This window comes from Chlorocebus sabaeus, chromosome 26, assembly GCF_047675955.1.
Source record: "Chlorocebus sabaeus isolate Y175 chromosome 26, mChlSab1.0.hap1, whole genome shotgun sequence".
Lineage (NCBI taxonomy): Eukaryota > Metazoa > Chordata > Mammalia > Primates > Cercopithecidae > Chlorocebus > Chlorocebus sabaeus.
The window spans coordinates 24,446,021-24,463,649 of NC_132929.1; the positions used below are offsets into that span (position 1 = coordinate 24,446,021).

Here is a 17,629-nt window from a genome sequence, read left to right on the forward strand (position 1 = left end):
TGTCACAGAAAAAGTACAACAGTATTTTTAAAAATATAGTAATATCCGGCATCCAAAACAAAATTCAAAATGTCTGGCATTCAATCAAAATTTATCAGGCGTACAAAGAAGTAGGAAAAAAATATGAACTATACCAGGAGAAAAACCAATCAATAGAAATTAACCCGTCAATGACACAGACAATAGAATTAATATATTTCATATGTTCTAGAAGGTTAGGGAAGATATGAACACGTGGAGGAAACTGGAAGATATAGAAAGACCCAAATTAAACTTATAGAAAAAATTGTAATATCTGAAAAGTAAAATATAGTGGATGGGATTAATAGCATATTTAAAACTGCAGAAGAAAAGATCAGTGAACATATAGATATAGCAAGAATACTATAAAATTAAAAACAAAGAGAAAAAAGACTAAAACAGAAATATACAGAACATATTACATTTTCCAACATGTGTAACTGAAGTCCCAGAAGAGGAGCGGGATGTAAAACATATTTGAAAAATAATGGCCAAATTTTTCCTAATTTGATGAAAATGAAAACCCCACAAAACCCAGAAGTTTGGTGAATCTCAAGCAGAAGAAACACAAAGAAAACCAGTATACATCACAGCAATGTCAGATTGCTGAAACCCAGTGATAAGAGAGTATAGGAAGACTCCCAAAGAGAAGAGAACCAGAGAAAGGAATCCTGAATTCTGTGTATAAATTTGTACAAGCCTCAGTCTAAGCCCTGAACTATGCATGAACAGAACAACTCTCAAACCAGCATATCAAAGATTTTAAAAACTTAACTGAAATTTAAACCACACATTCAAGTCTCACAATGACTAACCCCTGAGGGATGCATACACAGATTGGATTCAAAGCAATGTGGCAAAGGCTTGGAGAACCGAACTGAGATTTAAAACACCCATACAAATTCACAATGTCTAGTATACAATCTAAAATTACTTGACATGCAACTAACCAGAAAAATGTGGCCACTTCTTAAAAGACAATCAACAAATGATCCAAATGCTGAAACTATCACTAAAAGTTTTAAAAGTTTAAAGTAGCTATTATATCTCTGCTTTATGAAGTAAAGAAAAAAGATACCTGAAGTGAATGAAAAAATAGGAATTCTTAACAGAGAAAGAAAAGTGATACAAGAACAAAATAGAAATGTTATTAAGTAAACAAAAGTTAAAAAAAAAAAAACACAAAACTTTCACTAGATAGGCTCAATAGAGTATACATGACAAGAAAAAAAGGAGAGAACATGAAAACAGTCCAGTAGCAATTATCCAAAATAAAAAGGAAAAACTATAGAAGAAAATGAACATAGCCTCAAGAAACTGTAGTATAATACCAAAAAAACCTAACATACATGTAACTGGAGACCCAAAAGGAGAGAACAAAGACACAGGGACAGAAAAGGTATTTAAGGAAATTAATGGCTGACATTTTCACAAATTTGGTTAAAGATGTAATAAATTTACATATTCAAGAAGCTCAGAGAACCCAAAATGAGATAAACTAAAAGAAAAGCACACCTAAACATATCATAATCAAAGTACCAAAAACTAAATATGAAGAAAAAAATTCTTAATGCAGCAAGAGAAAAAACTATACATTACTGACAGAAACAATAATTCAAATAACAATGAATTTCTTCACACAAACCATTGAGTCCAGAGAGAGTGGACCAACGTAGCTTTAATGTGCTGAAATAGAAGAACAGTTGGTCAGGAATTGTATAATAAACAAATATAAGGATATTTTCATAAAAGGAAACAGACTCTGTCAAGCAGTGGACATGCTTGAGAAGAAATGGTAAAGAAAATTCATAGAAGATAATATTATACAATTCTGTTTATATGAAATGCATAGAGCAGCCAAATCCAGAGAGACAGGAAGTAGATTAGTAGATTAGTTGTCTGGAGCTGTGGAGGCAGGTAATGGGAATGACTGGTAATAGGCATGGAGTTTCTTTGGGGGGAGGTTGAAATGCTCTAAAATTAGGTGTGGTGATGACTGCACAGTTCTGTGAATATACTGAAAACCACTGAGCTGTATTCTTTAAGTGGGGGGCTTTTATGGTATGTGAAATAATATCTCAATAAAACAGTAAAAAAAAAAAAAAGAAAGAAAACCCAAACACCTAACGTATGAGTTTCCTTTATGTGAAGGCAAATCTAAAAATCTGTAGTGCTTAGGTGTGAAAAACTGGGCATGAAAAAGCTAAGGGAAAAAAACAGAAAATGATTGCCCTAACAGATGAGACAGTAGTTAGCCTCAAGGTTACAATAGGAAAGAATATGGGCAGCTCGTGGCAATTTTACTTCTTGACCCGGGTGGTGGTCCCACGAGTATTCACTTTCAAATAATTGATTAAGCTGTATATTTATGTTCCATGTTCTTTATGTGTATATTTCACAATTTGAAAGATTTAAAAAGCAGAATAAAACTACAGAAAGTACTAGAGAAATACCTTATTTTTAAATATCAAGAAACCATAAATGAAAACAGTGACAAATCTAACTATATAAAAATTATAAACAGGAAAAGTGATAACTCTCAATACTGGCTAGGTTACCAAAAAATAGGGACAGCCTCAGGACATGGGTAATAATGTAAACTTTAGGGTTGTTTAGTAATATGCATCAAAAAACTCAAATAAGTGTACACCATTTAGCAAGAAAATTATTCTACTTCTTTAGGAAATAAAGATGTGAATAAAGACTTGACTACAAGGATGCTTATAACAATGATACTGCATTATTTATAATAAAACTTTTAAACAGTGTTTTAGTAACTAAACTGATTCATTCATCTATATATTCACTAAAAGTAATACATAAAAATATTCACTGACATTCAAAGATTTCAGAATATACTAGTAAAATGACATTATAAAGAAATATTATCAATATTATCTCTTTTTTTTTTTTTTTTGAGATGGAGTCTCGCTCTGTGGCCCAAGCTGGAGTGCAGTGGCCGGATCTCAGCTCACTGCAAGCTCCGCCTTTTGGGTTTACACCATTCTCCTGCCTCAGCCTCCCGAGTAGCTGGGACTATTTTACCTTTTAGAAACAAACAAAACAGATGATATGCAAGTTTTATACTGAAATATTATAGCAGTTTCTTCATGGGAAGTAGGTGAGATTATTGGTGATTAGAAATTTTGATTAGAAAATCAAATTTTCTTTTTTTTTAGTCTGTATTTTCTAATTTTTTCATAATGGAGAATTAAATTACTTTTGATACGACCCAAAACATAACTCAAAAGGAAGAAAGAATTGCTGGGTCTGAAAATGAAGTCGAATTGTAAGAAACCCTTAGGAAGGTAGAAGTCGGCTGTCACTGCAACCTCCACCTCCTAGGTTCAAGCAATTCTCGTGCCTCAGCCTCCCGAGTAGCTGGGATTACAGGCATGCACCACCACACCCAGCTAATTTTTGTGTTTTTAAAAAAAAAAAAAAAAAAAAAAAAAAAAAAAATTACTTTTGATAATAAATAAACAGTTGACAGTATCTGCCCTTAAGATGATGTGATGAAAGTCTCAGTGGTCTTCCTCCACAAAACCCATGAGAAAAACATAATCATAAGAAAAATGTCATATTCCAATAGAGAGCCTTCCTACAAAATACTTGACTAGTATCCCTCAAGACTGTCAAGGTCATCAAAAACAAGTAAAGTCAAGAGAAATCTAAGGAAACATGACCCCTAAATGTAAAGGGGTAGCCTGGATGGGATCCCAAAACCGAAAAAGCATGTTAAATAAAAACTAAGGGCATGCAAATAAACCCTGGATGTTAATTAATAATAATATACCAATATTGGCTCATTAATTCTAACAAATGTACCATACTAACGTAAGGTATTAGTAGGGAAAAACGGGTGCAGTATATCATATATAGGAACTCTGCATAAATTTTTCTGTAAATTAAAACTGCTCCAAAAATATTTTTAAAAGCTTTTATTAGGAACAAAAATAATAGTACCTGAGTTAAAATGTTTACTGTTCTTCAGTTTTGGATGATTCCAAATAAAATCTTAGAATACTGTGCGTGTGTGTCTGTGTGTGTTGAGAGAGAGAGAAAATGAATAAACTATTAGGTCGGCTTTTTAATGTTACAAAAGGAGCTTTTGCAATACATTCTGCAACTTTTGTATATGTAATATATATATATTGTGTAAGTAGTCTGTCTGTATATAGATCTCATTTAAACCACTTCTATTTCCATTGAAGTAGAAAATATAAATTATAATATAAAATATTTTACAATATAACTTCCTGTGCTATAAGACATGGTGAACTAACCTTAAGCAGAATTATTATTTTGCTCGGTTAACGAATTATGCATCCCCAATTTCTTTTCTTACTGAATGCCGACCACTGAAATAGCACATCCTGTACTCCTAGAGGGAGCCAAGTCAGAGAGAGAGAGAAAGCGCTTGCTAAAATAATTTTCTCTTCTTTCCTCAAAGGGGAAAAAAATCAGTGGTGGTGACCAATCCTGAAAAAGGCTCACTACTGAGCCCTATGGAAGTCAGTTCTCCTAAATCCAAATAAACTGCAGTCCCTTATGAAGCCTGCTGAGAAGACCAAAGGGAAAAGGCATTCCACTTGTTAAATGTTTATTATTTGAGCTTAGCAGCCAACTATAATAAGGGAGAGAGGAAGCTGTCTGCAAGCTGCATGCAGATTTAGCTACTCAAATTCCATGAATGTAAAATAGAACATTGAGGCTAAACCCTTAAAATTTACTAGGCAGTAGCTTGAGGGAGGAGGTAGTTGGCAATAAAAGCTTGTAGCCACCAATATTTGGGTCAGTGATTTGAAAGCAGCCCAAGTCAACTAAAATTCCCAACACAGGAAAATTATTGCTTCCTCTTATTCTAGGAATCACAGTAGACCAGGGGAAAGGGACAAATATCTTCTCTTCTTTATCTCCTTTCAATTTGATCTGAGTATAATTGCTTTTAGTTTTCCACGAAGCTAAAATATCACCTATTAAACTGCTGGCGGGTGGGATGACTACAAGCAAAACGTTTCTTCGCTTATCTTGTGCTTCACTGGATATCTTTTTGCTGAGCCTCAGTGACTAATCACGCTGTGCTTTATTCTTCACTTTCCCACTGAATGCGACCATCATTCCTTTTACTATAATAATGATGTGGTATCTCAGGTTTATTATCTATAGGAATGTGCTTTAAGATGAGTACAGGAGGCCGGGCACAGTGGCTGAAGCCTGTAATCCCAGCACTTTGGGAGGCCGAGGTGGGAGGATCACCTGAGGTCGGGAGTTCAAGACCAGCCTGACCAACATGGAGAAACCTCGTCTCTACTAAAAATACAAAATTAGCTGGGCATGGTGGCGCACGCCTGTATTCCCAGCTACTCAGGAGGCTGAGGCAAGAGAATTGCTTGAACCTGAGAGGTGGAGGTTGTGGTGAGCCAAGATCACGCTATTGCACTCCAGCCTGGGCAACAAGAGCGAAACTCTGTCTCAAAAAAGGAAAACAAAAAAAAGATGAGTACAGGATTTTGGCTATGAGCACTAAGTAAATAGAAAGTGTAAAGGTAGCAGAATATATTTTAATAGACATCATGAAGAAGTAACTATTTGAAAAGATAAATATACATAATGTATTATTTATTCAATTTCCAGACAAATTATAGCAGAAACTAAAAGTAATCACAAATTGGAGAAAAATCTTTTTTGGCATGAACTACATCTTTAATCCTCAAAAATAAAAGACATAAAGAAAGGAGTTTAAGGCAAAAAGGTTTAACTGACGTGTAAATATGAACAGACAGATAACTGAACCTTTCTCAGGAGTTTGGGTTCAAGTACTGGTTCTGCTACTAATTGTCGGCCTTACTGAGCAAAAGAGTTCACTCTGGTTTTTCCAACTCTCACATAATAATATTAGATTTTATATTTTTCACAAGGTTGAAGATCAAGAACATTTTACAAAGTATGTATTGAATTAATATAAAATTCATGTGACTTAATATAAAATCTGATCAGTGCTGTTTTAATCAACCATCTACTGAGTAACAATAGTAACAGCCATCATTTATCAACTGCCTAATATATGTTAGAAGGTGTTACTTGAGGCCTTTTATATTCATTATTTTAATCCTCAGTTTAACCTCCTAGGGATATTAAACTTGATAAGAAAACAGGCTCAGAAAAGCTAAGAAATTTGCCCAAGCTCACAAAGCTAGTAATAAAATGGCAAAACTATTATTCAAAACAATCTGGATCTAAAACCCATGCTCTTTCCACTAGCCCCTTAGAATTAATCTGGCATTAGCAGGAAATGAGGCATTCACAATAGTGAATTTTCCAGGTGACTATATTAACATTTTATATAAATCTGTCTAAAAAAGATAAAATGCACTTCGTTTATTGCTTTAATTTACTTCCAAAGTGGAAGTCTTTCTTTGACAACTTGGGATCATAACTGTGGACATTCTGATGTAGATCAAACATATGTAAATGTGTAGAGCTATTTGCTGTGACACTCAGCAACTCCAGCCTGTTGGGTTTCCATAGTTTTCTCCCTGCTAAGGTTGAGCTGCTGGCTGAAGGACTGATACCGTCTTTCCCAACCCTTGCCCTAGCCCTCTGCAGTAAGTTAGCAAATCAGACAATTCATGGGGTACAAATAAATCTAAGTCAATATGGTCCTGGGATAAGAAGTTGAAGGTGGCTCCTACTAAATACATCATATAATCCAGTTCTGATATTTTCTTTTTTTTTTTTTTTTTTTTTTTTTTTGAGACTGAGGCTCACTCTGTCTCCCAGGCTGGAGTGCAGTGGCGCCATCTCGGCTCACTGCAAGCTCCGCCTCCCGGATTCACTCCTTTCTCCTGTCTCAGTCTCCCGAGTAGCTGGGACTACAGGCGCCCGTCGCCACGCCCAGCTAATTTTTTGTATTTTTAGTAAGACAGGGTTTCACCGTGCTAGCCAGGATGGTCTCGATATCCTGACCTCGTGATCTGCCCGCCTCGGCCTCCCAAAGTGCTGGGATTATAGGCGTGAGCCACCGCGCCTGGCCCAGTTGTGATATTTTCTTCTTTGCTTCCTTCTGGATAGTAGCACTGTGATTTGTAGGGATGACAGTCCCTGAAGACAGACCTCTACATAAATGGAGCCTTACAATAAACTCAAATAATATCTTCTTTCACAGTATCACCCGATCACTTTATATTTCAACTTACTGAATCTCGTCTTACTGTTCTTAAAATGGAATCACGGTCTCAAAATATGTAACTTCTGAAACCTATCGTGTTGCAAACTTTTCAGGACATTTATATATTTGTATTTAGTTGTGTAATACCTGAAATACAATATGTATTAAACACTCTCAGGAAACTATAATTCAATAATGATGGCAAACTCCGTCTTAAACTATAAACAAAAGGGTGGTGGTAAGGGCTAAACGCATCCAAAAATCCTCCCTTAACCTAAATACAATCTCCTCCAAACACCATATCTCTCTTCCCTATCCAAAACCAGTATAGGAAATGTGTAAATCCCACCTTTATACATCAAACATAACATTGAATGCATAGCACTTAGTTGTTTCCAAGAATGTTTCTTTCTCCCTGACCAGAAAACACGTAAGCTCCCTGTGGGAAGGACAGTTCCTATCCCATCTTTTGTACTCTATTCCGAGAGCCTGGAATAGCACCTTCCATGCAGCAAGTGCTTCTAGAGTCCTTTCACTGTTTAATTCTCCTTCTACCACCACCACTACTCCCTCCCCAGTCAGTCTCTGGCAGGAGTGATAAAATACTTCCTTCTATGAGATTGCTAAAATATCTGTATTAAGCAGTAGTATAAAAGAAACAATCTTCACTTTAAAAGTAAGGTTATAGTAAGGTTCCTAGGAAAAATTGATGTATATTTTTCATATATCACTGATAAATGCAAGGTATCTGCATTCAATATACAGTGTTAACATATGAAAATAATATGCTTTCACCTTAAAACAGATAGCATGCATCATCAGTACTATTAATGTTGGTTCTTCTACAGTAAACTAAAATATTCTTTCCATACCTGTTAACTTTGGATTTTTTCCAGTTGACCTTTTTAATACCCAAATCCACATATGATTCAGTGAGTTCTATATTTAATTCTCCTTCTGAGTCACTTGGATGTATTCCTAGTTTTGCAGCAGATTCATAGAGAGAAATTTCATCTTTTAGTTCTGTTAATTCTTCCTACAACACAAAATTATTAAAAATAATTTTCATTATTTTCCTATATGAAGAAATCAGTCATTCTATGTTTCAAAATTTGTTTTAATGATCAACAGAAGGCAAAAAAAACTTCTTCAAATATATTATTAGTATACATTATACTTTATAAAGGCCAGCATATGTCAGGTTTTCAAGTAAAACCTAAATGAATGAGAAAACAAACATAAGGATTTCCTCTCACACCTCTGTCTCTTAGATTTTGTCCTCCGTGGAAAGTGGTGTGTTCCTTGGACTGAAATGCTGATGGTGGCACTTTCTGGCTTACTAAAGTACAGGACAAAGTACGCTGGTTTGCCAAGAACGTGTTGTACTATAGCCTGCCAGTGGTGAAAAGGCAAAATACCTCTTTCGGTGTAGGTAATAATGGAACTCTTCTCCCATATTTTCCTCCCCCTCCAGGGGAAAATTAAGTAGCACTGGAGGAGAATATGACAGAATTGCAGCAAAATTCAACATTCCTCACCCCCACAGATGAACTGATCTCTGGGATACACCCAAAGATGAAAGGACATGCCATTTGAAGGAGGTGGAAGGGAGACTGGCAGGAAGTGCAGGGCCTTGGCTCTGCAATTAGTCAGACTTAGGTTTGACTTGCCAACTGTGTGAAGGAGATAGTGAACAACTCCCATGGGCTGGTTTGAAGGTGGTCCAACCACCTCTATTATATAAAGAAACCCAAGATTCAAAAAGGTGATGTAACTACTGCCTGATTCAGATACCCATAGAGTCTCTTCCAAGTGGCAACACTCACTTGCAAAGCCTTGTTCATGTTTTCACTCATAGTATGTGCCTTCTGTGCTTGCTGCAGCTGGAATTGTAGCTGAGCCACCTCTTGTACTGACCCTGCAAAGGAAAGAACCGTAGGATACACTGAAAAAATGTAAGGGGACAAAGTACTTACGATCTACAGAAGACTTGAATCCACTGAGGCTACAGAAAGTAAAGTTCTGCTTTATTACTACTGTCTCTTTAGAATACATAGAGCCCATGGGACCCAGAAGGCATAGGTCTGGGCCAGACATTTCCCAGATTTAGTATGGCATCCTATATGACCTTGGGCAGTTAAAGGCATGGGCTACTATGACCTTTTTATGAATCAAATCAGCCTTATCTACAGACCTTAATATTCCAGAAGTCCTTTAATAGGAGGATAACACTCCAACTCATGGAAAGCCAAAGAAAAAATTCTTTGGAACCCATTTCTACCCTGCAATAAGAAAACTACATTGTGCTGCCTTTAACTTCTTTGTAAATGCTTTTCTATCCAGCATCCCCACCTCCACATGTAAATGAAGTATATTAGGGTTATAATTCTGAAACTTTAGAAACCTAATATTTTAAATGTACTGGGCAAGGTGGTGGGGGGACTGTTCCCAATTTAAAAGGGACATTATTTTCAAAAGAAAATGACCATCTGCGAAATGATTAAGTGAAGCAATGATGGCATAAAGAAAATAATATTTTCAAAGCATTTAACAGCCAGGAAAAAGGTTCACCAAGTAATGCCAAATGAAAACAAAGGCTATAAAACTAAACAGGGAGGGGCCCTTAATAAAGTATAATCCAAATTTTGCCCCCTACCAAGACATATATACACATATATTTAGGCAGTCTTTGACTTTAGTACTCTCAGCTTTTGAATAACCCACCCTTTCACATATTATACCAACAGTCTAAATTACCTTTCATGTGCCAAAGTGTGACTTTCATGTATCAGTTAATGAGTAACTGTTGACCTGCTTTCACAATGTGAGCTACTTACCAGCAAACAGGGAAGTTTTGTCTATATAGCAGTGTTTGTACAAACATGTGATTTTATTGTTCTTTGCTCTAATATCATTTTATAAAAATTAATAAGAAATAAAACAACTGCTGAAACTAAAATGATAGGAAGCATATGTCTCAAACTTAATACCATACAGACCATATTACAAATCTGAAGCATGACAAAAATGTAACTCTCTGGCCTCAACTGACTAGGTAAGTCACTATTCCATCATGAGGGGAGAAATATGACAGAAGTTATACAAAGGATAGAACTATATGATCAAATATTGGGCCTAAAAAAGCAAAATATAATGGGATTTTACAATCATTTTTAGTTTCCAGGAATAGAAATTACCTTATAATGTATTTTATTGTTCAATTTTTGCATGTTCAGCTTTAGTATGCTTTCAGAAATGCATTACATAAAGAAGCAGGGCATTGTCTATGTGTGTACATTCATTTCATTTGAAGGAAATACATTCAAACACTAACAATAATTATCTCAGTAGAATGATGGTCATTTTTATTTGGTACTTTATATTGGTCTCCAGCTTCCAAATTATTTAATAAAAACAAACTAAACTTTTATATATATATTTATATTTTTTCTTTTCTTTTTTTTTTAATACGAAATTTATTGCTGATAGTGATTTCTGTCCCTTCTGGATTTTTACAATTCATGGATCCTACTATATTCTTTCTGCATATTGAACCAGCCTTCTGGGGAGACAGTGGCCCTACCAGACACCTACCGGACTGCAACAAGTGAGCACACTGCTTTTGACTCTCCTCTAGACTTCTCGTCAACCTATTAATGATCTCAGTCTTTTCTAACTTGATTGCTTCTTGATTCCTTTCCAGTTGTTTCACATGATCTTTCAAACGAGAGCAAATGTCTTCCTAAATAGAAAAAAAGTTCAGGAAGTCATTTTCGTAAAGAGTTTTAATAAAGAGTAAACTAAAAATTATGATACATAATTAGATTTGATGTCAAACACAAGATCATCACATGGGAGCATCACCTCTTTTACAAGGTAAAGGGCACAGAACTGGGAGTGAAGAGCTTGGGTGAAGCTTCAGCTCTTCAGTCTGTTTCTTCTTTTGTAATTATGCTAATAATAATTATGCTTCTTTTGTTATTATGCTAAAGTTTCCTTCGACTCTATATTCACAAGACAATGTTATTCAAAAATTAGATTTTATTCAAGCCAAAGAAAATGTATTACATTCCTATACATATTTTATACTGTCAGTATTAAGTGTATGTATATATATTTAGGCAGACTACTTTGAATCATGCAATTTGTATCCCAAAACAGTAAGGATACAGACAAACACATGAAAACTCACTGTATTCTAAGCAGCCAAAAGTTCATTCCATTAAGAGCAGCCAAAAATAATCTTGCCCTCCTCTGAAATTCTGGTAAACTTGATCTATTTCTCTCTTATCTTTCTCCACCTTTTAGACATCTTACTTCTCTTAACAGCCCCCTTGAAGGTGCTTCTGCAGTGCGTTAGACATATCAAGTGCTGTAACAAACACTTGAAAAATAAATGACAAAGAAAAATAGGGTAAATGTGTATATGTATGTGTGTAACTATATGGGATTACATAAAATACAGAGTGTGTATGCAATATACTCAAGTTTCTTCCAGAAGAAAATGTGTTTGGGTGTAGCGAACCACGGGAGCCCTGAGTCCAGGTAGAATAAATACACTGTCGAAATTATCACCTCTCTTTCAAAAAAGGCTACAAAGGCTGAATTCCAGGCAAACGGCAGAGCATGGGAGAGGCAGAGGAGTGAATTCAGTTAATTAATTGAAATTACCCGAGAAAACCTAAAGAAAATAAAAAATAAGAAGAATACTGAGAAAGGGCTTTGAAGTAGAGAAAAGGCCTTAGGCTTTTGCTGCCTGATCCATAGTATAACCTAAAGCCCAATAATACCTTAAGGATTCTAACACAAGGTACATCCCATACGAGCAGTAACAGAGAAGTACCTTGAAGCAAAGAGACTCTGAAGTCTCCCATTTTAGCTTAAAAATTCATGTGAATTTTGTATTCTATTTCATAATGAAGCTGTGTTTGCTTTAAATTTTTTCTACTAAATTTTTGAGCAAAATGAAGCTTCTGGAAACTGGTCCATGTTTATTCAGCACTGCAAACCTCCTGGCACACTGCTGCTAATTCCAGGCCAGCTTGAGAAACCTGGTTCTAAAGCACCAAAGTAACGTGGCAAACACAATGAATGAGCTCATATTAATGACAGCATGACAGTAATGACAGCAAGAAGGGGTGGGGAGACAGCTAATATTTATATTCTTGGGAGGTCACAATAGTGTTAACAAGGGACTGGGAACTACCAAACAAACTTAAAGAAAAGGTAGGTATAAAAAAAATTGTAAAGAAAAGGCAGATTCTGCCAATAATTTGACTATATGTTACAACCAATTAAACTATGGTATATCCTGTTGACGAGTTCAGGAAAACAGATCATATTCATAAAACTTTAAAGTTTTAATACCAAAAATCAAAAAAGGATGAGTAGTTCAACGCTGGCCATGATTAGCTTGAGTAGTTCAAGATTGATATGGGCAGACATTTTTCAAGACTGAGACAAGTGTAATGATAAAGAGATGACGGCTGAACTCCAGCCTGGGCAACAGAGTGAGCCTCCATCTCAAAAAAAAAAAAAGAAAAAAGAAAAGAAAGAGAGATGATAGAGATGACAGCTGAATCTGTGGGAGGGAAAAGAACTGGACAGGGTTCTAGCGCACAGGAAAAGGAGGACTGGACCACACACAGAGAGGTCTGTAGGAGTCTCTAAGCCAACAGAAAGTGTTCAAAGTGGAGCCTTTAAATATAACATTAAAGAAAAGGTAGAAGGTTATGACATAGAAACCAAAGTCCATGACTTCACCAAAAGCTGAAGATTTCAAGGAGACGGAAGGAAAAAAGTAATATACCAACAAGGAGATAATCAGAGATCTTAACATGACACTTCTATGAATGGCAGGAGGTGAAAGTCAGTTTGATGGAGAGAGCCCAGGAGATAGTTTACTAGGAGAGAATTATGACACTGGAGGAACACTGTGAGCTCCAAGAAGCCATTTCTTTCACCTTTTCTGTCTCACTAAAAAAATTCAACGGAAAATCAGCCAAAAAAAAAAAAAAAAGAGCTATTACAATATGTTGTGAGTGCATACAATCTTTTCTACCCAGAAAAGCTGGTGTCTTAAGAAAAACTCTAATAATTTTATGATCCATAAATTTCTCAAAATATACTAGTTACAGACTTTTTTTTAAATTTTAGATTCAGGGGATATGTGTACAGGTGTGTTACATGGGTATGTGGCATGATGCTGAGGTCTGGGTTTCTGTTAGGCACTTTGGAATCACCACTTTGCAAAGCAGCTATGCAATTATATGCAGAGCCTAACATCAGTGTCATGCTCTGTTAAAAATAAATAAATAAAACAAAGTAAAAGAACACAACAGTGGGAAAATACCTTAACGCCTTCAATTTATGGGTTGAGGAGTCTGAAGCCCACCCAGTACAGAATCAAGAATTTGTTCTGACTTTAGTGTAGAGTTATTCTATTGGGGGGGTGGGTGCAGTGGACAACAGAGAATGCAGTGGGCACAGGAGTAGAAAACATTACAAATTCCTTCCAACCCATCCCTAATGAAACTGTGTTGAAGTCAACAGAGAATGGAGACCCTGAACCCAATAAGGAAAAGCCACCAGGATCCATTCTTCTCTAGTCATCCAAGAAGGGCTACTGTCCAAGTCCAACTAACTTCAATGTTACCCTGTGTTTGGCCAAAATTAACTTTAAAATAAAATAAATAAAATAAAAATTTATGAAGCGATATCTCAAATTCTATTTGTTTAAATATTCTATAAAGTAGACTTTTCAATAATTTGGGATAGCCTTCTTTTTTTTTTTTTCTGGAAACAGAGTCTCACTCTGTTACCCAGACTGGTGTGCAGTGGTGCAATCACAGCTCACTGCAGCCTCGACCTCCTGAGCTCAAGCAGTCCTCCCACCTCAGCCTCCCAAGTAGCTGGGACTACAGGCACATGCCACCATGCCCAGCTAATTCTTTATTTTTTTTTTGTAGAGACAGTTTCATTATTTTGCCCAGGTTAGTCTCAAACTCATAGGCTCAAGTGATCCACCTGCCTCAGCCTCCCAAAGTGCTGGGATTACAGCCATGAGCCACCGTAACTGGCCTTCATCTTTCCCTACTCCTATATATCCTCCACATTGATCAAATTCACAATGTTTTTTCTATATAAAATAAATACATAATGAAATAGATACAATAAAAACTCATGTAAATACATGTAAAAATAAAATAAAATGATAAACAATTATTGCCAGTAACGCACTCCTATATAATTCTACCTAAAAGCATGGAAAAATTAGAGGCAGCTATACAGGTCAGAAATAACCCAAATCAGCATGAATTTTAAGTGTGGTGAAATTTTCCATACCCTCAAATCAATTTTGAAATTATGTTAAGAAAAATGCATTCTGAAATGTTATTCACTCAAGTGATTACCTATAGTTATGGAGCACAAGCAAACTCACCACCTGACTCACATTTAGCTTTCAATATTTTATTCCCCCTTGAGTGAAAATAATAAAAATTCACTATGCAACATGCTCAAGATACACATCTCTTTAAGATTCAAATCTGATTAATCTCATCAGGCTGTCTTCTTTATTTCATAAATTATACTGTCTTCAAAATTTACTTTTCTCCCAAGAATCATTTCTCAACAGACTGTATTGACAGGTGAATTACCAAATGCTGGGAGACTCAAGTAAGGCTTTCTACCGATTAAGCTTCCAAGGTAACCTCTCAGTTTCCAGCCAGCCGCTGGCAGACTCATTTGTTTTGGTCTGGATTTATTCTAGGACCATATAAACAATATGCACAAATACTCTACAAATAAAGGACAAGTAATGTGCAAGTTGAGAAAGTACTAATAATCATATAAGAAGAAGTAGGGTTTCCAAAAGTATATCTTTAGGATGTATTCTCAGATTAAAATATCACTGGTTTTTTTGTTTTTTTGTTTTTTTTGGTCAGATGGAGTCTCACTCTGTTGCCCAGGGTGGAGTGCAGTGGTGCAATCTCAGCTCACTGCAACCTCCAACTCCCGTTCAAACGATTCTCCTGCCTCAGCCTCCCAAGTAGCTGGGATTATAAGCGTGCACCACTGCACCTGGCTAATTCTTTTTTTTGTATTTTTAGTAGAGACAGGGTTTCACCATGTTGGCCAGGGTGGTCTTGAACTCCTGACCTCAGCTGATCCGTCCGCCTTGGCCTCCCAAAGTGCTGGGGTTACAGGCATGAGCCACTGTGCCCAGCCAATATCACTGGCTTTTAAGTTTCACTCACGTCCCACACAATCTAACATTTACTACAAACATTCAAGATTTCTATATGATGAACCGTAAAATATCAGTTACAAAACTTAACCAGCTTTACTTGTTGATAACAGTTGCTCATTTGAAATCATCCCAACCTGTTCTTTAAGTGCGGTGACTGTGGCATCCAAATTCTTTTGTAAGGACAATACTTGCTCTTCGTACTTCTTTGTGAGGCCCATAACAATGCTCTCATGCTGTTCTCTAGCTCGTTGAAGTGATTCAGAATGATGAAGGTCCACCAGCTGCTGCTTCAAGCTTTCCAGAGCCATTTCAGTTGTTCTGGACTTCTTGATCATCTAGTAATACACACAGGATATCCATGTTTAAAATATACACAGAGTATTTTAGCTCTGTGCTGTCAATAAACTTTTACTTTTACTATATACTAAAACTCAAGCATGTTTTAATGAGAGTAGAGAAGGGGTCTCCACTCATCATGGCTCAAGCTCATTGAAACATCCCTAGCTGGGAACCTCCAGGCCCACAGTTGTTGGAAACAATGTTCCCTGAGAAAATACATTTGGTAGTTACCGGAGGGGAGTGAAAGAGAATTTTGCGCAGCATGGTGGATGTGGCTATCAGGCACGGAATCTGCGCTGCTGTGATGGCCCCAGGGCTGTTTGCATTGCTCTATGACCAAAGTGTGGGGTAACCCAATTGTTAGGTCATAGACAAATGACAACTGTTCCTTGAAAGACTTTTGAAACTTGTCAATGGTCACTTTTTAAAAACAAAGTTTTCAAAGCTCTAACTGCACAGTTGGTATTGTAGGCAAAATCATAGCCCCCCGAAATGCCCATGTCCTAATCCCCAAAACCTGTGAATAAGTTATATTACACGACAAGGGAAAATTAAGGTTGTACATGGAATTAATATTGCTAATTAGACTGCCTTAAAATAAGGTGAGTAGCCTGGATTATCCAGGTGGGCCCAATGTAACCACAGGGTCCATAAATGAGGAAAACTAAGGCAGAAAAGTCAGAACCAGAAAGACTTATTAACCAGCCATTCATTGCTGGCTTCGAAGGTGGAAATGGGCCACAAGCTAAGGAACACAGGTGGCCTCTAAAAGTTGGAAATAGCAAGAAAATGGATTCTCCCCTAAAGCCTCCGGAAAGCAATGCAACCTTGCCGACGCCCTGATTTTAGCCTAGTGACATCCATGTCAGACTTCTGACCTCCAGAACTGTGAGATAAATTTGTGTTGTTTTAAACCACTGAATTTGTGGTCATGTTACAGCAGCAATAGGAAACTAATACACTTGGTGATTCTGCTGCTTACATAAAAAGATTACAAAGTTATAACCTTTCACTACATAAAAGCAACTTAACTTTTTAATCTAGTAACTATTGGTTTTCAAAAAGTTAAAAATAATCTATATTACATACAAAAATTAAAATTTCAAAAGAGAATTATTTTTCATTCTATTCCAGAGATTGCCTATTTATTCCATACTGCTTTCATTGCTAAGAGATCCATCCATTGAATGACATAGATAATTTGTGCCAGGCAGGGTTCTAAGCACTAAGCACATAATGACCACACAGAAAAGGTCTAAGCTCTTACTACTTTCTAGTGGGAAGATACAATAAATAACAATTAAACAAATGAGACCATTTCAGATAGTTATAGAGTAATAGAATATGGTGTAATGAAGGTGAGTTGGAGGATGCAGCTATGGGCTACCTTACATATAAAGTGAATAAGAAGTCCTCTGAAAAGGTGACTGTTTTTAGCTAAGACCTGAAGGATGAGGAGGAGCCAGACATGGGACAACACTGTTTAAACTCTTTCATTAAACCATCCTCAGACTTAGCTACAAATCTCAGGCAAAACCAAGCTCGTTATTTCATAGTCATTTTCTTTTTTTTTTTTTTTTTTTTTGAGATGGAGTCTCGCTCTGTAGCCCAGGCTAGAGTGCAGTGGTGCGATCTCAGCTCACTGCAACCTCTGCCTCCCAGGTTCAGGTTCAAGCGATTCTCCTGTGTCAGCCTCCCGAGTAGCTGGGATTACAGGCGCCTGCCACCACGCCCGGCTAATTTTTGTATTTTTAGTAGAGACAGGGTTTCACCATGTTGGCCAGGCTGGTCTCGAACTCCTGACCTCAGGTGATCTACCCACCTCGGCTTCCCAAAGTGCTGGGATT

The 17,629-nt window shown here is 36.5% G+C and overlaps 1 protein-coding gene across 5 annotated transcripts in view; it reads right to left on the reverse strand.

Moving 5' to 3' along the window:
• Positions 1-17,629, reverse strand: part of CEP152 (centrosomal protein 152) — a 73,396-nt gene that overhangs the window by 35,079 nt on the left and 20,688 nt on the right. For all 5 annotated transcript variants that reach the window (XM_073012152.1, XM_008016689.3, XM_038009964.2 and 2 more), the window contains exons 9-12: positions 15,578-15,778; positions 10,787-10,934; positions 9,019-9,110; positions 8,065-8,228 (exon numbers count right to left, since the gene is read on the reverse strand). In XM_073012152.1, the coding sequence (XP_072868253.1) occupies positions 8,065-8,228; positions 9,019-9,110; positions 10,787-10,934; positions 15,578-15,778 (605 nt within the window). The remainder of the gene's footprint in view (positions 1-8,064; positions 8,229-9,018; positions 9,111-10,786; positions 10,935-15,577; positions 15,779-17,629) is intronic.